Consider the following 23134-nt stretch of genomic DNA (forward strand, 5'->3'; position numbering starts at 1 on the left):
AAGTTCTGACTAAAAACAAAACCATTTTTTCCTATTGGAAATAATTGTATTAATCCCTTCCAGACACCCAAAATATTGGTTAAAAATATGTATTAAATTCAACAAAAGTAGTAAAACAATGTGAAACACGTTCGTACTTTGGTTTTCATTACATAATATCAGCCAAAAACTGGGACATACGAAAACCAAAGACATTTTTCCCCATAGGAAATAATGTAAATCTATTAATCCTTTCCAGACACCCAAAAATATGAACAAAAAATACATTTTACAGAAGATAATTATAGTTTGACATGCAGCAAACAATGCAAAATACAATAGTGCATCAGTTTTTGGTATTAAAGGGATAGTTCTGATTTTTTGACATCAAGTTGAATGACATCCCCATCAGCAGTGTAGTCCATCAACAGCGACTCACCCCCACTTGGTCCCCTAAGTCCAGTTCTGGTCGGACTTCGGTGATGAAGAGCGTAGTTCCAGGTAGTCGCTGGGGTTAGACAAGTAAGGGGTTTGGCTTCTAAAATAATATGCATTCTAAAGATGATCAGATTATAACTATATCAGTATTTGTTTTTAATGCCTTCCAAAAGGTCAGACAAAAACTAAAACGTACGACAACCAAAGCTATTTTCCTCATCTGAAATAATGTAAATTCATTTAATCCCTTGCAGACACCCAAAAATAGGACCAAACTACATTTTATCGAGGATAAGTATAGTTTTACGTGCAAGAAAAAATGAAATGGATAAATGAACATGAAACATCACTTTTACCTTGACTGAAGACTCTTGGCGTGGAGCGTAGCAGGAGGACGGGTGGGGACGCCATCTGTGCACTTGGCGTACTTCTTTCTTGGATTCAGTCGTCTTTCTCACCTTCTTTATCAAATTGCTGGCACTCACAACTTTCTTTGGCCCCGTGGCGGGTTATTTAGCAGCCACACCTCAATAAAAAAAAAGCACAGTCAGTGAGTCAGCAACACATAGAGTCCTTTGTCCAACCATATATACTGTATATGTGTATATATAGTGTATATACAGTATATATATGTGTGTGTGTGTGTATATATATATATATATATATATGTATGTATGTATGTATGTATGCGTGTGTGTGCGCGCACAGGCTGTTAACATAACCGAGTGGCTGTCATGCATTTTGTTAGCATCGACACTTTTCTTTGGACAGCCCCGCCGAGAGGGATTGCTTGTCGCGAGGAGGAGATGGTTGTCAGGGTTGTGTGTTTGTTTGCCCTGAGGATGGAGACTGCCTGCATCTTTCATTCCCTAAAAGATGCAGGGAGGTAAAGTGAGGAGCGGGGGGGAAGGTGGATGCAGTGTGGGGGGCGGGGGAGAGAACGTGGCGGTGCCGGTAGTAATTTCTGCAGCAGACCGCTTCTGTGGATCGGAGCGTCCATGTGGAAAAAAGGCACATTTTATCAAAGCTTCACTTCAAAGAGCACTTGGCCACTAGTCATTTTTACAGCGACCTCATGGATTGGGGCGGGGGGTTTGGGCAGGCACATCAAGTTTCCAGGAGAACGTGCGCTCTTGCCCTCCATCAACACCTGATTTTGTGAATCTGTATATCATATAGGTCAGTACACCCCTCACATTTCGGCATGATCTCTTGCCAAGACATAATACTATAGAAAGTAACTTGGATATACTTTAGAATAGTCAGTGTGCAGCTTGTACTGCATCTACTAAAAATGGGTTGACACACACAAGTGAGTAGAAAGGTACAGTCAAACCTGTCTATAACAGCCACAGAAGGGAAACGGCAAAAGTGGCCACTATAGCCAGGTGGCCGCTATAGACAGGTTGGCGGCCATTTTGAATTTGTGTGCACACATATTAACATGTATTCACAAAAAGACTGGAGCAAAACCAAGAGACATAGGAGAAAACGCTCTGTTGACACATAAACAGGTAAGTAAATCTAGCTAACAGCTCCGGTGAGGAAACTAGTAATATTAATAACAACAATGAACCAGCGCCGCACATTGCGTTAGCACTGGCCTTTTATCCGCCACAAATATTAATTGACCGCAGCTGCGCGGCCACCAGGCATGAAGCGGCTGCCTCTTCCTCCCCGGAGAAGGCACAGCCCGCCAAATAAGAGCGCAGGACAGGGGACGCTCGCTCCTGTCCTGCAGAACGTCACAAATTTCCATCTTTGATTTTTTTTTTAAAACACGATTTTAAAAGCAAGAAATAAAAATTTTTGTGAACGAGCCCGAGGATATACAGTATGTACAGGACACACGTGAAGCAGTCATGAATGGGTGTGTGCGTGAACAATTGAGTGCGGAGGAGGTGCGAAGATCGTCGTAAACTAACAATACCATTGCTCATTTCTTATTGAATGGACTTCTAACCTCTAATTAGTCGGCAATTAAGTGATATTTTAGATGTTTTATTCGAGAGTTTTGGCTATTTTAGAATCTATTCACAGCATTGCAAAGTGGGAAGATTACCGTTTTGGCCGTCATTGAATCTTTTCAGGGCGGCATTGCAAAGTAAGAAGACGGCTTTTTTATGTCCAACTAGGACTCAGTAATTAAAGTCAACACACCACGGCTTCATTGCTTAAAAAACTAAACTTTTCGTGCATGAAGCTTCTGCATGAGTCGGCATTTTGGCCGCTACATGCGGTCAGATATTGACCAAGGGAGACAAAATGGGTGGCCGCTGGCCGCATTGGATAGGTGACCGCTATACACAGGGTCTATAACACGTACATTTTCTGCGGGGGATTTTTCAGTGGCCGCTATAGGCAGGTGGCCGTTCTATACAGGTGGCTGCTAAGACAGGTTTGACTGTAATTGTGTCTATCCTACAGTCAAGCTTGGTGGCAGTATCGTACCGGTCTGGGGCTGCACGAAAGCTGGGGAGCTGCGGTGCAACATGGCTGTCCATTTACTCAACACAAATGGACAAAATATCTGCCGACACAAGTGAGTAACAGGATAATTGCATCTTGCCTACAGTCAAGCATGATGGTGGTAACATCATGGACTGGGGCTGGGTACTTGCTCTTGGTGTCGAGGATACTTGCTCTTGGTGTTGAGTGTACTTGCTCTTGGTGTTGACTGTATTTGCTGCTGATGTTGAGTGTACTTTGGACCTGATGTTGAGTATACTTGATGCAGATGTGTTGAGTGAACTTGTACCTGATGTCGTGTGTACTTTGCTGCTGACGTTAAGTGTTCTCTGCTCCTGGTGTGAGTGTACTTGCTCCTGATGTTGAGTGTACTATTCTCCGGGTGTGAGTGCAATGGATGCTGATGTATTGAGTATACTTGGTTGATTGTACTTTGCTCCTGATGTTGAGAGTACTTTGCTGCTCATGTTGAGTGTACTTGCTCTTGGTGTTGACTGTATTTGCTGCTGATGTTGAGTGTACTTTGGACCTGATGTTGAGTATACTTGATGCAGATGTGTTGAGTGCACTTGTTCCTGATGTTGTGTGTACTTCGCTGATGTTGTTGAGTGTTCTCTGCTCCTGATGTGAGTGTACTATGCTCCTGGTGTGAGTGTATTCGCTCCTGATGGTGAGCGCGCTTGCTCCTGATGTTGAGTGTACTATGATCCTGGTGTGTATGCACTTTATGCTGAAGTAGTGCTTATATTTGCTGCCGATGTTGAGTGTACTTTGCTCCTGATGTGTGTACTTTGCTGCTGCTAATGTTGAGTGTACTTTGCTGTTGGTGTTGAAGATACTGTACTTGCTGCTGATGTTGAGTGTACTTAGCTCCTGATGTTGAGAGTACTTGCTGCTGATGTTATGAAATTGCGCACTCAGGGACTTGTATGTCTGTTTCTGTTGGGTGAATGTATAAATGACAGATGTTTGTTCTATAAATGAACTGGAGTTCGCTATTAGATGTGTTGAATGACGTCACGTCCACATCTGGGCGATGGTCTGCTAAAGTTGGTGCACTAGAGATGTTTTCTTGTCAAAAAGTTGTGCTGGAACTGAGCAAACAAAGCTCATCCTCCCTGACAGCTCTAATCTGCTTCCCCCCACTTTTCAAATCCAGACGCCGGTCACTCGTCTTTCTTTTTTTTTTTTTTTTATAAATATTTCCGTCTCAGTATTAAAATTCCAGCTTGATTTGACAGCCCCTCCCTATTTTTTTTTTTATCCCATTTTCCCCCCTGCTTTATCCCCTCAGGGCCCATCTGTCTGAACTCCATCATTTCCACTGCTGACCTCATAAAGACCAAAGTAAGAGGATTCGTCTCTCGGCCGTGTCAAACCAAATCACACTGTCGTTCCATATAGGATAAAGAGCTTAGATATTAAACATATTATGGCTTTCTAAAAAAAAAAAACAAAACTAACTATATGTGATGTCCACAATGTGACTGTAAGCTTTTTTGTGATTAATGCTTTCCTTCTTCTGTGTTGAGAGAAATGAGAAATACATCATTTGTCTTTGTCACCTGTCTGAGCTTTTGGTATTGATGGTCAAGTGCACTATGGTCATGGTCATGGTTGCATTTGTTCCCAACAAACTTAACACGTTACATTAAAGACACACATGTCCGAAAAGAAGCAGTGAGGAAAGATCAAAGGAAAACACATAAGACATGTTAAGAATTGAATAATTGATAAAAACAAAAGAAATAATGAATAAAAAAAATACAATTGAAAATTAAAAAATAAAATGAATAAAAATGTAAAAAATAAATAATAAATACAAGAGTACAAAACTGATAAAAGCATTATAATGTATAAATAAATGTAGCATATAGACTACAAAAAACATAAAAAAAAAAAAAACATAACGTTGCCCCCTGCCGGAAAGTAATTGAGGTCTATCAGTCTGGAAAAGGTTATAAAAGCCGTTTCTAAAGCTTTGGGACTCCAGCGAACCACAGTGAGAGTCATTAGCCACAAATGGCGAAAACATGGAATAGTGGTGAACGTTCCCAGGAGTGGCCAGCCAGCCACAACGACCCCAAGAGCGCAGTGACGACTCAGCCAAGAGGTCACAAAAGACCCCACAACAACATGCAAAGAACTGCAGGCCTCACTTGCCTCAGTTAAGGTCAGTGTTTATGACTCCACCATAAGAAAGACACTGGGCAAAAAGGGCCTGCATGGCAGAGTTCCAAGACCAAAACCACTGCTGAACAAAAAGAACATTAAGGCTCCTCTCAATTTTGCCAGGAAACATCTTGATGATCCCCAAGACCTTTGGGAAAATACTTGTGTGTCGCATTACATCTGACGTAAGCGTAACGCAGCATTTCAGAAAAACATCATACCAACAGTAAAATATGGTGGTGGTAGTGTGATGGTCTGGGGCTGTTTTCCTGCTTCAGGACCTGGAAGATTTGCTGTGATAAATGGACCCATGAATCCTGCTGTCTACCACAAAATCCTGAAGGAGAATGTCTGTTGGTGACCTCAAGCTGGAACCAACTTGGGTTCTGCAGCAGGACAATGATCCAAAACACACCAGCAAGTCCACCTCTGAATGGCTGAAGAAAAACAAAATGAAGACTTTGGAGTGGCCTAGTCAAAGTCCTGACCTGAATTCTATTGAGATGCTGTGGTATGACCTTAAAAAGGCGCTTCATGCTGGAAAAGCCTCCAATGTGGCTGAATGACAACAATTCTGCAAAGATGAGTGGGCCAAAATTCCTCCACAGCGTGTAAGAGACTCATTGCAAGTTATCACAAACGCTTGATTGCAGTTGTTGCTGCTAAGGGTGGCCAACCACTTATTAGCTTTAGGGGGCAATCACTTTATCACACAGGGCCATGTAGCTTTGGATTTTTTTTTCCCTTAATAATAAAAAGTTTCATTTAAAAACTGCATTTTGTGTTCAGTTGTGTTGTCATTGACTAATATTTAAATTTGTTTGATGATCTGAAACATTAACGTGTGACAAACATGCAAAAAAAGAAATTAGGAAGGCGCCAGACACTTTTTCTCACTACTGTATAAAAAAATGCAGCATATAAACTAACCAAAAGCATATGAACGCAATGAATGATAAATGATAAAAAATGAAATGTTGAAAAAAGTAGCAAAAATATATTAAAATAATTACCAAAAATTATGCATTTTATAAAATAGGAACTAAAGGAAATTCAAATGAATACATAATAAATGCAAGAGTAAAAAAGTGTCAAAAGCATTGTAGAGCGTATAAATAAATGCAGCGTGAACGGCTAAGCAAAGTGTATGGTGGATAAGTGAAACAAATATGTTTCGTGATATTGTTGAAATGTTCGTATATGCCTCTGAAGATGAATCATTCATCATTTATTTAATGTTGCTGCTGTGTTCTTGCGTGTAGTAAAGTTTTTTGCTCATGAAATATGATGACATCAAATCATGACCCATGTCGTATCGTAAAATGCATTCATGGTCAGTGTGGTGTCAGATTTCCAGCTCTTCCTTTCGATCGTCATGTTGTTGTTCTTTAGTTTTCCTTGTAGTCGAGATGATGTCGTCTTTAAGATTTGTCCAGTTCCTTTGAGTACTTTGTCTTCTCCCGGTCCTCCGTTTAACTTGATTTAGTTGGCGCTCAGCATTCCATATACAACATCCATGTGACCTTCAGACATACATGTAGTCTTTTGTAGATGTTCTTACTGCTGTGTTTTTATTGTTTGTTTGCTGCTGTGTCTTGTTTGCCGATGCAACGATTAAATAAAAAAAAGTCCAGACTGGTAATCCCTTACAACAAACCATGCAATCCCTGATTTGTGATGTCGGGCATGCTGCATTGTAAACACCCCCAGACAGCACATCCACAGCACGGCACGGCAAGGTCATCGCCCTTGAGAGCTGCTGGAGGAAAGGCAAAATGATGCAAATGCATGAGCAATCTCAGATAAATTGAATAAGAGGCTGGTACTAATACGCCCCTCCCCCCTACTGGCCCATTCAGGCTGCACATGTGTTTAATTCCACCACTTCGCTGCCCGCCAACAAGTTATTGAATTTTGTTGAAAACAATTCGTCTCCACCGTGACCCTGGGGTGAACTGCGTCTGCAGAGAAATGGCCTCCTCACCCAACGAGTGCAACGTGGATTATTTTTCAATGGCGGCAGCGTTACAGGTTTGACTTGATGTAGTTAACGTTGGTAGGCGGCCTCCCGTTTTTCTCAGCATGTTAGGAGGAGAGAGGCTCGCCAGAGTCTGTTTGCGCTCTTCGAGTTACTCGTGGAGAATGTGATACCCTGGAAAAAAAAATGACTGAAGGCTGCACTCGCGCTGCTTGACAGCATTCAGGTTGAAGTGTGCCATCTTTTCGTGAAGCAATGTTGTATTATTGTGACTTTCCTGACTTACTGACTTATTTCAAGGCTTTCTGTTTATTTCTGTTATACAAAGTCGCAGCTATTATTAGGGGTGCACAATAGGAGGTAATTATGATGTCATACTGATAAAAAAAAAGATAACCGATCATTTAAAAAAAAAAAAAGCGCTCCAATGAGGTGAGATTACCTGTGCAGGTGAGCAAATCAAGCACTCCTTTTTTATCCTGCCCGTGACATTAACGGCCTGTCGTAACTTCCTCTGAGCTCACTTGGAAACAAACACGATGAGCCCATTGAGCAAACAAAAAACCTTATCAGCCACCTGAAATGCCACATCGCGACCACGCCTGGGGCATGTTGAAAAAGTGGCGTTTAAAAAGTGCAAAAGGTTTGCCGGAGACCTCCGTGGCGTCACACCGGCTGCTCAAAGCGTGTGCCCGAATACAGTGCACCTTGCTGGGCCACAGCAGGAGGCTCCACCCACTCTATACTTTGGTTCTCCTGACCTCCGTAGCGGCACACCGGCTGCTCGGAGCATGTGTCCGAATATAGTGCACTTTGCTGGGCCACAGAAGGTGGCTCCCTCCACTTTATACTCTGGTTCTCCTGATAGTAGTGGTAATGCGGTACTAGTAATGTCATGATATTTGTTTAGGACAAATCAACAGGTGGTCAAATCCAAATTTGTTCAAGTCCTTATTACCTCCAGGTGTGCACAAACTACACTTAAATCTAAATTTTAAAAAAAAGTAGATATATTGGCATCATATTGGTTTTGAGAAGCAGAAAGTTTTCTGTATCGGTTTGGAAAAAAAGACATTGTGCATGTCTAGTTATTATTAATAACTGGCGGGGAGGAGGGATCACAAGGATTATGGGACACATCTACGCCTGTGAACACGCAGGAGTGAGCGTTCACCGCAGACAGGGCTTCGACTTTGTGGATTACTACGAGTCTTTCTTATGTAATCATCGTTTATTTCAGGCAAGGTGACGATTACTGTAAATAACTGGTATGAGGAGCTATCGCGTTGATCATATGCCGTGTCTACGCTGCGCGTTAACCTTCCCATGCAAGCACTAGCTGGGCTTTGTCATTGTGGATTATTTCTAGTCTTTGTATTTATTTATGTATTTCTGCTGTGAACTGGGTTGGTTATCATCCAACTGGATGGAGAGGTAATCAAACTAGTAAATATGGTGGTTATTATTGTGTGTGAGGAGCAATTACATTGATTGTATGACGTATACATTGTGTGTGTCTGTGTCCATGCTTGAGTGAGCTTACCTTGGGCTTTGACTTGGTGCATTATTTTTAGTCTTGTTATTTATTTCTGTTATGTAAGGTGGTGGTTAGCATTAACCCATTGACTGCCAGCCATGTTCAGAGCAGAGAGCTCCATACAAGACTACATAAACATTGACTCTAACATTGACACATAGACTCTCTTCTTTCATCAGGAAAAAAAAAAGTTTGTTTCTAGCCTTTTTGGGTCTTTAGATATTGGCGGTAGAACAATGGGTAGTTTCAGCAAAAACAACTGATTTTGACCAAAAAACAGAGAAAGCGAGCTTTTTCTGCAGAGAGGCAAATTCAAGCAGAGTGGCGGTGGGGTCTGCTGGATGTGGGGTGAATCCCTGCTGCTGACCAATCCGTTGTCGCGCCACATGGCTCAGCAACGCTAACCACTAGCTTGTTGCTTCGGCTGCCATTGTCAACTGCATTTGTGTCTACGTCACCCATGTCGCCTCTATCTTTCGCGATGGCGTCACTACTAAAGGCAGATCCACCGCCAGACAAGCTCTGTGACAGTGTTAGCTGCCTGTATGATTTGTCTCCGCTCTTCTATGTGTTTCGCCATTTTCCTCTCTCAACTCACAATCCGTCTTCGCTACGTCATAGAAAATCTGTCGCTGCCGCTTGGAGGAAAAGAGAACTGTACTGGGACATAAATTCAATGCCTACAAGGCAGAAATTCACGCACAAGATGAATTAAACTTTGATAGGTAGCTCCGGCGAAAAAAAGCAAAAAACGTAAATAGACGTTTTGGCAGTCAACGTTACTTTTTGAAAAGACGCCAATAGACCGTGTATGAGGGAGCTTTGACTTTGTGGATTATTTCTAGTCTTGTTATTTATTTCTATTATGCAAGGTGGTTGTTATTATTAATAACTGGTTTGAGGAGCGATTACATTGATTTCGTCACGCTTACAATGAGTGTACCGTGGGTTTTGACTTTGTGGATTATTTCTAGTCTTTCTATTTATTTATATTATTCAAGGTGGTGATCATCACTAATAACTGGCGTGTGGATCGATTGCATCGTTTGTATTACGCATACATTTTGTGTGTCTGTGTCCATGCTTTGACTTTGTGGATTCTATTTATTTCTATTATGCAAGGTGGTGGTTATTATTAATAACTGGTTTGAGGAGCGATTACATTGATTTTGTGACGCTTATATTGAGTGTACCGTGGGTTTTGACTTTGTGGATTATTTCTAGTCTTTTTATTTATATTATTCAAGGTGGTGATCATCACTAATAACTGGCGTGGGGATCGATTGCATCGTTTGTATTACGCATACATTTTGTGTGTCTGTGTCCACGCTTTGACTTTGTGGATTCCTTTTATTTTAATTATGCAAGGTGGTGGTTATTATTAACAACCGGGTGACGGAGCAAATTAAATACCTTGTAGCAGGCAGACATGCATCTCCACATAGAGGCCTGAAAGTCCATTATTCAATGTGTTCCAAGATGGACTCACACCATGGAGTTTCTTACCACGAGGAAACAGTGACAACCACTCTTCCACCATGCTAGCAATGATGAATTTTACTATTCCAAAGCCTCCTTTGGCATGGACCCCAACTGCTTGTGTTGTCTCTTTTGCACTTTGCAATTTCAAACAGCCTTCCCTCAGCATCCAGTAATCAGTGTTATTTATCGTGATGGAGATGAACTCCAGCCTTATCCACATCCTCCCCCCCAACACCGGAGAGATTGTAAACGTGCCTCCAAGTCTCTATTAAGTGCCTCCTAATGAAACTTCAGCTTGTAAGTTGATGAGTAGAAGAGACTCATCTGGCATGCCTCAGCGGAATGACTTTTTTTTTTTGTGGTTTTTGTCGATGCCTGTGACAGTCGTAGCTGCAGGCACAGCATTTACAGGCTTTTCTGTCTGGTGCCTTCTCGCAACCTCACAAGTTCAGCTGTAAACGTGAAATATTGATAACATTTGTTTGCTGAGGGACTTGACAACAATTGTGGGCTAAAGGACCGAAGGACTCGGAGGATTTCAAGATTTTGAGTTTCTGGAGGATAGTGTGACTCCATCATGTCGTGCGATCACGCCTTTGTTGATTTCAAAGTAGGGAAAATCAACGTGTTGCAGCAGCGAAATAAAAACTAGATGAAGCTATTTGAGTAGAAATTGCGTGTGAATGCTGAAGCTGAACTGAAAAGTAGAATGAATGTTGAAGTACCCTAGAAATGTCACCAACTGAGGATCCAAGCAGCAACCAAAGGTTTGGGAGCCAACCGCTCTACGACCTGAGTCATACCACCGTGCAGATTGTTACATATCAAATGAATTTCCACCAATAGGGGGCCATTTTATATTATATTATAAATACAGTAAAAATATGTGCGTGAGTGAAAACATTAGAAAAGTGCTTTTAGTAATAAATACATGATTTATTGTAAAATTTTATTTCAATTAATAAATAAATTATAGATATTTTTATAATAACTCAGTGAAAAAAATATATATATATATATATATATATATGTATTATATTTCTTGCTGTATCAATTTAAAAAAAAATAATAATAAATAATTTTTTACACTCGACTAAACATGTCCCAAATTTTTCATACCATTTTCCATACAAGCATATCCAGTATTGATTTAAATATTCGAGATGAGTTAATGGGATCCCGAGGAAAGCTGCACCCACACGACTCGACAGCGTTTAGGTTGCCATCACTTCATGGCATACAGTATTTTGAGGCTTCGTGTTTATTTCTGTGGTGCAAGGTGACGGTTGTCATAAATAACTGGCGGAAGGAGCGACTTGTACATCATCGTCAAAGAAACGGTGGGCTTTGACTTTCTGTCTTATTGCTAGTTGTTCTATTTATTTCTTCTATGCAAGGTGTCGATTATCAGTAATCACTGGCGGGAGGAGTGATCGCATTGATTTTATGACCTTTTCTAAGGTGCTCTTGCATGAGCAAACTAACCGCAGGCTTTGACTTTCTAGATCTTTTCTAGTCGTTCTATTTATTTCTGCTATGCAAGGTGTCACTTATCAGTAATAACTGGTGGGAGGAGTGACCGCATTGATTTTGTAACCCCGTCCAAGGTGCTCTTGCATGAGCAAACAAACTGTAGGCTTTGACTTTGTTGCTTATTTCTAGTCGTTCTACTTGTTTCTGTTATGTCAGGTGGCTGTTATCCTTAATAAATGACGGGAGGAGAGATTTGCATTGATTGTACAGCACCGTCTAAGGTGCTCATGCATGAGCAAACAAACCGTGGGCTTTGACTTTGTTGCTTATTTCTAGTCGTTCTATTTGTTTGGTATGCCCGGTGTCTGTTATCGTTAACAACTGGCGGGGGGAGTGATTGCATTGATTATATGACACTATCTAAGGTGCAGGTGCCTGTGCTCATGCACGAGCAAGCATACAGCAATACACGGGGCTTTGACCTTGGATTATTCCAAGCCATCGTGTTTATGTCAATTATGCACGGTGGCGGTTATCATTAATATAACCGTGTTTAATATTGTTCTTTCAGCCCAGGTCACTTTGTAACGTAAGCGAGTGGCCCTGTCAGTGCACACGCTCGTCATCAACCCGCACATAAACAGTTGTGTTATCACGCTACCACCTGTTTTATTTTTCTCTCCCTTAGCTCTTTTCTGTCATTTTGGCGTCTCCTCCTTAAAAGAACCCACATGGCGATTGCTGACAGAAGATTGCCACTCATGACAAAGCTGCTAGGTTGGATTTTGGGATTTGAGCTGCCAGTTGGAAGCTTTACGGCCGCATGACTTTCCCAGGCTGAAATTCAACACGCACATAAGTACACATTTGTGCACAGGCCACTGGAGTTGACGGCTGACAGCGATTATAAACCCTGGGAATATCTCCCACGTGGTGGCCTCACGCAGCTATCGAGTGCTGCACACCAACCCTCTCATTTCTTGTCAACCATCGCCATGGTAACAATCAGGCTGCACCACCGCCCACCTCCCTCCTTGCCGAGACCACTCAAACTTGTCAGGGACCATTCAGAATGTGGATTGCCAGGCCATAAACCCGGCAGAGGTAGAAGAGAACTAATCAAGGAAATGGACCGGCTCCACCAGATGCCACTTATCATTAGCATTGCCTCCTTTAGCGCTGCACGTTTACATGCGGCCACTTGATTTATGTGCCGTGTTCTGTAATCATGGACGGGGTGAAAAACACTGCAGAGCTGCTTTTAGCGGCTAATTCCGTGAGAGCAGATGCGGGTGAAAAGTGGAGGAGCGCCGCGCTTGTCGATGGCTAACAGGAGGAAACCCGTGGAGATGGAAAACTGCGTCTTCTCAAACGTCTCTGTGTGTGGCTCGGCTGTTGCGGCGCCCACGGGGAAACCATTGTGTGCGCTCTCAAATGCTGCAAATCCACAAAAGGGGACAAGAAAATGTAAAAAGAAACAAAAAACCCCCCCCAAAAACACTGATTTACAGTATCTGCCCCTACTGGTCAAAAAGGGGAATGTAGACTGAACACTTAGATGTTGTCATTTGCATCTGCAAGCTACCTTCTTGGTTCTTCATGTTTCCACTCGCCATTGAGTGTTAAAGTAGTTCTATCAGGTACTCGTTTCAGTACTTGACCCGTGGGGAGAGGAAGCGTGCCAAGTTGATACCATATGGTTGACTTAAACCACTTCTTTTTCACAATCGTCATCATATATTGGGAGGATACAAGGCTAGAGATGACATGCACACATTACACTCACTCCACAGTCTCCACTTGGCTGCAGTGCTCTGTTTTCTTGCTGCCCTCAGTCTCAGAGGTTGTTAGCAAGTTAGCAAACAACATAGGAGTTATGATGCTAATTTTAAGGTACCGGTGATCAAGAAAGCAGGGTTTGTACAGTTATAGACGATTTTAAAAACACATTTTCTTTTTGTTTTTTATTCCAAAATGCAGGTTTAGAGTAGCAAAGTGTCCTCAGTGCATTATTGGTCAACAGCAGTTAACTAAACCCTGTCGCCGATTGGGAAGATGCCGTTTTCCGCCGCCGATCCTCAAGCATGAACGCAGTAACAACAATAATGGCGAGCCGTGTTGTTTAGCCTCCACTGACGCTTAATTTTCCGCTCTCGTGATTACCATCGGCGTCGGAGAGACTGAGTGATCGGAGCCTGCGACAAGCGATGAGGCGTCCACCTGCGTCCGCCTGCGCTGACACCAGAAGATGCGTTTAATTAGTTTGGCGCTAGCTAGCTCGGCGTTTCGGCGGTGACATCAGCACCTTTGGGGGAAGTTAAGCGCCGTCTTCTGCCGTGTCGTTTGATGAATACCACGCAAGAACAAAGAGTGCCGCGCTTCTCTTGTCTGACTGTACCATCCTTTTTGATTTGGTCTAATTGGGTGCGTGTTAGCCTCCGGTGGAACAGATAGAGCTAATTAGGCTCTTGTGCGTGTAATTAAAACAACGTAGCGTGGCCGCGTTGCCTGCAAAAGTGTGTGTGTTTTAACAAAAGCGATTAAGGAGTTTATCACCTGAGAAGACGCTTTCTTTATCGGTTCTTTTTGGCTGCTGAGAAGTTGCTCGTCTTCTCCCGTATTAAAGGAAGTGTCTAAAAGGAAGCGCTGTGGAGAATTAGGTTTGATCCTGGGAGGCTTCCACTTATCGGTAGTATTGTGATACGGGGGGCTCGCTTGCCTCCGAGGAGATTCCGCTGCTTTTCACTGTTAGTATTCTCCACGCCTCCTCGCTGCCCTCCCTCGCCATTAAGCCGCGCATTAAAGATTCATACGACACCTACACTGCATTCACAACTACACTACCTTACCTTCTCCCGCACTCCTGAGCATATCAGTGAATTCCCGCTAATAAGGATACTTAGAGTAAATCCCCCCCGGCTCCCCTTTCCACGCTGGATTAGCGTTCTCACCCTCAGTGACGAGAACAATCAGTGGAGAGGTGCTAAACAAAAGGCCTCCTCATTGGTTGAGGTGCTTGTTTTTGGATCCCGGAGCTTGTCTTCTGTCATTTATTATGGTTGGATTACTCTTCATTAGCTCCCTTTTGCACGTTCTCTAAGCCATTAGCTCTCCGGACGGGAAGTGCTAAAGTGCTAACATTACATTCACAATTTAACATCATGCTAGCTGAACCAATTTGCCGAAGCGAAACAAACTGGTAGATTAGTCTCACGTTAACCAGGCTGTAGCACCGATATTGCTCTTACAACATCATCTTAAAGTCACTTTTGCTTTAGGGGACCTTTTTAATGGGTGAGACCCCACGTCACGTGTTGATACATATTAGGGCAGGGGTGTCCAAACTTTTTCCAGCGGGGGCCACATACTGCAAAGTGAAGATGCAACTCTGCCACTTTGATATTTATAAAGTAGATATGCTAAGAAGTTATTTATAGTTCAAGAAAAAACTGCATGTGAGCATATTGGTGAAAAAGACTTCTATGTATAAACGTATGAGTGTCTGTCTTTACTCTTTTTTTGCAATATTATTTACAGTATTATTATCATAGTATTTCAACTTTTTCATTTTCATTTTTTTTGTAATATTATGACTTTATTCCCACAATATTTTGACTTCATTCTCATAAAATTGTAACTTTTTCCCCTACCTAATTTTCCAAAAATGTAAAACTTTATTTTGATTTGTGTCTCATAATATTACAACTTAAAAAAATAACACATTTTTTCTTTAATGTTTCAAGTGTATGCTACCAAAATGACATTATTTTCCCTTATAATATTACGACTTTGGAACTGTTTTTCTCGTTTCAATGTGACTTTTCTCTTCATATTTTCACTTTATCCTCATAAAATTGTGCTTTTCTTATGTTTCTGCTGTTCAAAATCCAACTATTTCAACTTTCTTCTTGTAAATCTTCTTGCAATTCTGACTTTATTCCCATTATATTTTGGCTTTATTCTCATAACATTATACCAAATTAAACCTCATTTTCCAAAAATCATATATAACCTTATTCAGTGTTTTTTTTCTTTCTCTCATTATATTACAACTTTTAATGTATCAACTTTATGATGCTAAAACTATTTTTTTCCCTCATGTTACGCTATTCGCGTAAAATGATGACTTTCTTTTAGTTGAAAAAATTGTATTAAATTATAGTTTTAGAATGTGCCATGGGCCAATAAAAACACAACAAATGGTCCCGGGCCACACTTCGGGCCACTGTATTAGGGGTACACAGCGGTACCAAACCGAAAGCCCCGAGTCTATTTCCCACTCGGTACACGTTTGTGATACCTCTCTGCAAGCCCATGTGGTGTGACTAATAGTCAACTACAATCTGTATTTGCCTGTATTTTGAAGATCGTATAATATCGGCTTCCGCCATGAGATCGGGCCGATCCGGTTGCTGTTTCACGTTCCTAACTAACGTAAGAAGAAAACGCAACACCACCACGCAGACATGTCCGTGGTGAGATTAGTTTCACGTTGAATATTCAGCTTGTATCTACAGCGGTAGTTCCCCCTCACTGTGCCCTCACTGCTGTGTCATGGTGCGGTGAGCTCGCACGCAGTGGCGGCGCTACGTGGTGGCTGTGGCCACCCTCTGTCAATCTCCAGCCACCCCAATGGCCATCTAACATTTCAGGTATCAACTTATTGCCACCCCTATGTGAGTAATGGTCTCACCTTGTCCACCCCAATGGAAAAACCCCACAGCTCACATGGTTTGAGAAAGCGCTCAAAGACACATTTGCCGTTTGAGGGGGAAGGGGCTCCACTCATTTATTCAACAACAGTTAAAAAGAGTTCTCAACGATAACAAATCACGTGACATTACCAGAATGATCAGAATCAGCATTAAGATTATTGGTAGACCCCGGGCTTATGTAAGGGATACACTTCACACTTAAGGGATTTAGCAAAACAAAGAAAACTGAAAACAACTGTTAGACAACCTCAGGTCAAATTGACCTCTTCTTTAGTGCAGTTGGAGTTCACAAAAAGACTAATTCTACAATATAATTTGGGGTCCCAAAACCCCCCAAAAGAAACAAACATGTCCCTTGTTTGTATCCCCGTGTACCCCATATGAGAAGACTGTGAAGTACACACATGATTGATGACATTGGTACAGTTCAGCTTGGTTGTTTCATGAATCGAGTTCATGAATTGAGTTTGTGGGGATCACGATGCAGAGGGGTTGTCATGTTTATTTATTTTGTATGCCGCACTGTAGTTGAGACCCGGTCAACAGCGGTTTGAAAAAACTAGTGGATTCATGTGTGATTCTGCCCGTCCTTTGTCTTGACTAGGACACTCCAGGCTGCAGCATCCTTCATCCCCGCTAACATCTTCAACAAGTCATCCCTGCTGAAGTGGAAACAAGCAGGCTCCATATAAAATATATGGCCCCATCACTTTACCGCCAATAAAAGCCAATTGGAGAGACAGTAAAGTTTGTATAAATGATAGAGAGTTAATGCCGTTCATCCTTCTGCCTCCTCAGTCACTCTCGCGTGTTCGCCGCCTCACCACCGGAGTCTTTTGGCAATTAGGCGAGTGCCTGGAAAAACACATTAATCTGGCCATTATATATCTCCACCCGGGTGCATTTATAGTCGGGCTGGAGAAGCGCGCGCATTAATTGGCTGTGTTGGATGACACGCAGCCAAATTACATTTGCATAGATCATTTTTAAATTGCCACCCAGCATCCAGCCGGGAGAATAAGGGTGCACTCACACCGGGCCAACTGGTAGCCTAGAATGACTGTAATACGATTGCTTCTCGCAAGCTCTTAATCAGAACCGGCACGTTTGGTAATACAAATTTAACCTAAAGACTCCAAATAATCCAAAAGTCAAACCCCATGGCACGCTCGCTCACCTGCGACTACGTTCCTGTGTGCAGGAAAGTCATTTAACTAACGGGAATAACAGAAATAAATATTGACTTATTTATTTATTTGCACATTATAAACAGCGTAAAAAGAGGGAAAACATCCATCCATCCATTTTCTATACCGCTTCTCCTCATTAGGGTCATGAGGGGGCATGCTAGAGCCTATCCCAGCTGACTTCGGGCGACAGGTGGACTGGTGGCCAGCCAATGGCAGGGCACACATAGACAAACAAGCATTCACACTCACATTCATACCTATGGACAATTTAGAGTCTCCAATTAACCTAACATGCATGTTTTTGGAATGTGGGAGGAAACCGGAGTACCCGGAGAAAACCCACACACGCACGGGGAGAACATGCAAACTCCACACAGAAATGCCCAAGGGAGAATCGAACCCAGGTTTTCTAGATCTACAGACTGTTACTGTGTTGGCCAACATTCTAACCACTGAACCACCGTGTGGCCCATTTTTAGGACATTTATTTATTTATTTAACATTTTTCAACAGCCAGCAGACCATGAACGGAGATCATTGCAAAACTGTTAAAATTTAATGGCAAAGTTGCTGAGGGCACTTAGACAGTCTAAAATGCCGAGCTTCCTTTTGTTACCTGACCTATTTAGTCCAATAGTACTATGTTAGTATTAGTACAAAAGTACATTTGGTACTATTTGACACAAACCGGATTGTGTTTTCATGTAATACCAATACATGGGAAATTCATTGTTCAGTAATATATTTTTTAGTTCAAAACAACACAAAATAAAATAACAATTGAAATATTTTTGTTATAGAATTGTGTCCTGTATAAAGAGTATACATTGAGAGTCCAGGGTTATGATATCACAGGTGTATCCACCTTGCAGCACTATTAAAGCTACTTTGACAAAAAGAAAGGAGAGCTGACCTATTTGTGTTTTCCGTGACTGCCAGCTTTTAATTTGTACTTTATTTACAAAGCGCATCTCCACTCAGTCTGCTCATTTGTCATTAATTACAGGTGTCATGTTTGAATAGAACACTTTCTAAGTTCTAAGAGCTGAAGCAAATATTCTTTGGCGAGCTACTCGACATCATCTGGTGAGCTGCAGCATCACTGTCTAAAGCTGCACACACTACCATTTTTCTGTTGAACAACTTAGACACACAACTAGTGTTTTGAAGACAAGCCATCAGCATTAGAATGATAACAAGCGTGCAAGATTGTTAAGTGACACTTTAAAAAAGTAAGTTAGCATGAATGAGACTTGTAGCTCGCCCGTCACGGGACGAAAGCGAGCCAGCTAGCTGTGGCCAAGAGGCAGTGAGAGGCAAAATGTGTAAACGAGGATGCCGCATATTGGAATGAGGTTGAAACGACAGCGATCACACACGCTGGCTTCGCCGCCAGTTGTCACGATGATAAGGTACAAAGTGAACGTCAGCACAAGACGCGTACTTCTATGTGGTCAGACCAGGCATACAGGCGATTCCGGTGCATGTTTATCAAAATAAAGCGCAGTGAAACATTGTTATGATATTTTAAATAGATTTCAAGGTTTGTAGTCAGTGCACAAATAATAATCTATATATGTATCTACAATATATAGCATATACAGTACAGTATATCCATTTATACAGTATATTACTTCAAGTAAAAAAATAATCATTTTTAAGGGGTGGCAGCTTTTATTTTGTAGTGGCGGGCCGCTCCGATCAATTACATGTAGCATGTCATTAAATCAATGTGATTGCTCCTCACAAGCTCTTGACGATAACCGACACACGTCATAACATAAACTAAATACAAAGACTCCAAATAATCCAAAAGTCAGAACACACGACGTGCTTCCTCACTCATTAAAAATGTGTCATGTAATTAACGTGATCGCTCCTGGCAGGTTCTTAGTGGTAACCGACACATTTTATCATGGCAATTTAAACAAAGACTCAAAATAATCTAAAAGTCAAAACCCATGGCACATGCACTCATCCATTACAGGCGTGTCATTTAATTAGCATGATTGTTTCTCGCAAGTCTGTAATGATAACTAACACATTCCACAATATGAATTAAGACTCCAAATAATCCAAAAGGCCAAAACCCACACCACACTCTCTCACCCACGATTGCATGTACATTCCTATGCACAATAAAGACGTGTTATTTTCTTAACGCAATCAAGTAATTGATGACAGCTGCCACCTTTCACAATAGAAATAATCAGAACGACTTGAAATAATCCACAAAGCCAGGGAAATAGCAGTAATACAGCCGAATGGCAGTGGCCGGTAGAGGGAGGGGGGGATCGTGCTTAAGTCACGTACACCCTAAAAGCCCTTTGGGTTCAAAGGTTAGTGATGAAAAAAGAAGGGAAGGATATTTTAAGAAGCTCCACGCTGACATTGTCTGAACCCATCAGATGAATGCGTCAGTGGTGGGTGGCAAAGTTGGCATCCACAGTTGGCACCAATTCCAAAAAAGAACTCTTGAGTTTTAGTCCAAGAGAAATGGAGATGCCAATTTCCACTCGCTGTGACTCCTCTGCGAGATTGGAAATGAATGGGTGTCAAGCTGCTGGCTGTCCTGGAAATGGGGGTTAGCCGTAGAGTGAAATTCATGGGCGAGTGCGAGCGTGGGCCAGCGGAGAGGAGTGGATAAGTGTTAGAGGAGAAAGTAAGGTGGACAGGAATCACGAGTGAAATTGAACACAGGGCCCCGACCTTGGCTCGCTCGCTTTTGAGATGGCCCGGGCGATAATTCCTCCCTGGCTGCCATCCTCGGCATCCCAGAGAGAGAGAGAAAGGGAGCGAGGGGGCGGCTGTAATTATCGTCGGAAGGCTCAGGAAGGAGATAAAGAGAAGGAACGCTGGCTTTCGGTGGCACACGTCGGCCCTATCTCCGCATCTGAACGTGAAGCTGTCAGCAGGTCAAGGCTGGCGTTTATGGCGTGCACCACGCCGGCCTACGTTCAGCCCACACTTTGATGCTTTCTGCTCCAGCTGACATTTGTTAGCGAGCACACCTGTCATGAAAGACGCGTCGCCCTCAACCGCCACCCTGGTGCTTATCAGGCCATCTGCAACCTGATTAAAGCAGCTTATTTTATTTTTGTGTGGAAAACGAAGGGGCTATGGGGGGGAAGGGGGGCTAATTCCTGATGACCTTTGTGTGTCTGCCTTTGATTGCAAATAGTAATCACTGGAAGACTGAGCGATTCATCAAAGAGGACTCAAAATGGGGATGCCTCGCCATTCATCAACTTGCTATACATCACGTGTGAAAGCCACGGTCCCGGTTTAGCTTTGAGGAGGTGGCTTTCCTCGCAGGTTCAGTTAATTTGCGGCCCTTCCGATTGGCTGACTCAAAAGCGGTTGTCGAAACAAGCCGTTGCTTGAGACTAGGGAAGCACGATTTCACATAGCAACATAGAAAGGAACGCTACATTATCACCTACACCTACACTTAACTTTTCCAAACTCAGCAATATGCAGCGTTGGCTTTCGGTATTGGCCTGACGCACTGTGAGCGAGTGTGAGGTGAAGCCTAATTGCTAGTCAGCGAGTAGCTAGCCTGTGTGGTGTGGTGAGGTGTCACTACGTAAAGTACTTCTTTGGCTTGTTAATGTTAATAACAGTAATAATAACAATGTCGCTGTAGTTTGGTTAACAGGCACGTCACATTATGTAAGTGGAGCGTTGCTGGCAAATTTTTGTAATAGGCTTTATAGGCTTTTTATCTGTTTTCATATCTTTAGAATGTACAGAAAAGAGAAAGACGTGTGTTCATGTCTCACATGAGGATTGTGTATGATTGTGTCACGACTGTTAAAAAAAAAAAAACAATGCGTCTTCTGAATGCCTTATATTTGTATTTTACTTCATTTAGCATTGAAAATATTTCATTTAAACAAAAAAAGGAGTAAAATTTGCTTAAATATGCATATTTTTGACCAATAATGGGCTGTATTCAACCATGAAATAGTGTGACTCATTAAGTCATGTATTTTTTTTGTTTTAAACGAGTGAAGCTGCGTAATTCGAATCCCGAAGTGGCCAGTGACGACTGTCGGTTGTGGAATATATGTGATGCTATGTATTTTATAGATCATCTATGTTATTTTTTTTGCAAATGTTACATATTGTTGCCCTAAATCAATAATTTCCAAGCAAATAAATGGCTAAATGAACTAAAGTATTATATAGTATACTACACTGGTCACTACACTGACACACAAGCACCAGACTTGATCGCCGGGACAACAGGCTGTTATTGCCGCTTTGAATGATCTCACAACACACACAATAATAATAACATAATGTAATAATAACATCTGTTGCGGCCGTGACCCATGCAAAGCTAAAACTCAACTCTGAACCCCCAGCGTCACTTCCTGCACAGCAACACACATAAGCACAAGTCTTATTTATCTCTTACTATGTCTACTATATTCGGTAATAGTTGCGCAAACGTCACTACAGGGATGTTATTTCATGTCTGGAGGGCTCTAATACTGGTAAAAACGGTATGTAGAAGGTTGTAGACAGCGTAGACAGTCTGACTCAAAGCAAAACGTACTCTAACCAAAGCAAATTTTGCCATAGAAAATAATGTAAATCCAATTAATCAGTTCTAGACACCGAAAAAATGTTAACACAAAAGACATTTTATAGCCAATCATTACAGTTAGTTAGTTAGTTATGATGCAAATGACAATGAACAGACAACTGCACGTTTAGCATCACTTCTAACTAGGGATGTCCCGATCCACGTTTTGTTTTTGTTCCAATCCAATCAGATTTTTTTATAGTCTTGCCGATCCGATCCGACCTGGTACTGATCCCTTTTTTTTTTTTTTTTTTTTTAAATAATAAGCTTTTGTTACAAACATGAATTTGTGGAAATAATATGGTTTTGAAAATAGCTCTTCAAAGTATTAAAAATAATGCAACCAAAGTATTGCGGAATGTACTTTTATTACACGGCATGAGCAACAATATTGTTTGGCTTTTGTAACAAACCTTTGTGAGTCAGGTCCCTAATTCAATAAAAGCCAATCCAATAAAAGATGTGGGCATGCAAAATACTTTTGGGTTAGGACTAATCATTTGACATGGTTATAGATCCATTTGTGATGTGATTTAGAATATGACTTTTTTTTTTTTTTTAAACAAAGTCTCTTCAACGTAGCAGTAATTTATTGATGGTCCCTACTATAAACTACCAGCGACATTTTTTATTGGTGTGGCTAAGGTGAGACCATTACTCACATAGGGGTGGCAATAAGGTGATACCTGAAATGTGTAGCTGGCCATTGGGGTGGCCAGGGAGTGACCACGGCCACCCTTGGCCGCCATGTAGCTCTGCCACTGTACAGTGGCACTTCCGGTGTGAGCTCCCTGGCACCGTGACACAGCAGTCCGGGCACAGTGAGGGGGAAAGACCGCTGTGCCGGTGAGGTGGTGACGTGCTGTGTTTGACTTGGGATGCTACAGTAAGTTTGAATGCTTATGTTTTGTTGTTGGAAGCAGAACTGAGCCTTATGGATGTAAAATGAGACAGGCAGAAACACCGATTGTCACCATCGAAGCGCCGCCGGGTTCATAGACTGACGTGGGAACCGCCGATGACGGAGCCACTCACGTCACATTTACATCAAAGGTGGTGGCGTAAACAAACCGGACGGTAGTTTTGAACACTAAACAAGCAAGGCAA

General features: G+C 42.0%; 1 protein-coding gene across 5 annotated transcripts in view; it reads left to right on the plus strand.

Annotated features, from left to right (window-relative positions):
* Positions 1-23134, plus strand: part of plxnb2b (plexin b2b) — a 253747-nt gene that overhangs the window by 122835 nt on the left and 107778 nt on the right. For 2 of the 5 annotated variants that reach the window (XM_054775445.1, XM_054775446.1), the window contains exon 1: positions 1365-2959. The exons of the other annotated variants lie outside the window; for them this stretch is intronic. In XM_054775445.1, the coding sequence (XP_054631420.1) occupies positions 2935-2959 (25 nt within the window). In that variant the 5' untranslated portion in view covers positions 1365-2934. Of the gene's footprint in view, positions 1-1364; positions 2960-23134 lie in introns of those variants that run through there. 5 annotated transcript variants of the gene reach the window in all.

The sequence above is a fragment of the Dunckerocampus dactyliophorus genome, chromosome 5 (genome assembly GCF_027744805.1).
Source record: "Dunckerocampus dactyliophorus isolate RoL2022-P2 chromosome 5, RoL_Ddac_1.1, whole genome shotgun sequence".
In the NCBI taxonomy this organism is placed as follows: domain Eukaryota; kingdom Metazoa; phylum Chordata; class Actinopteri; order Syngnathiformes; family Syngnathidae; genus Dunckerocampus; species Dunckerocampus dactyliophorus.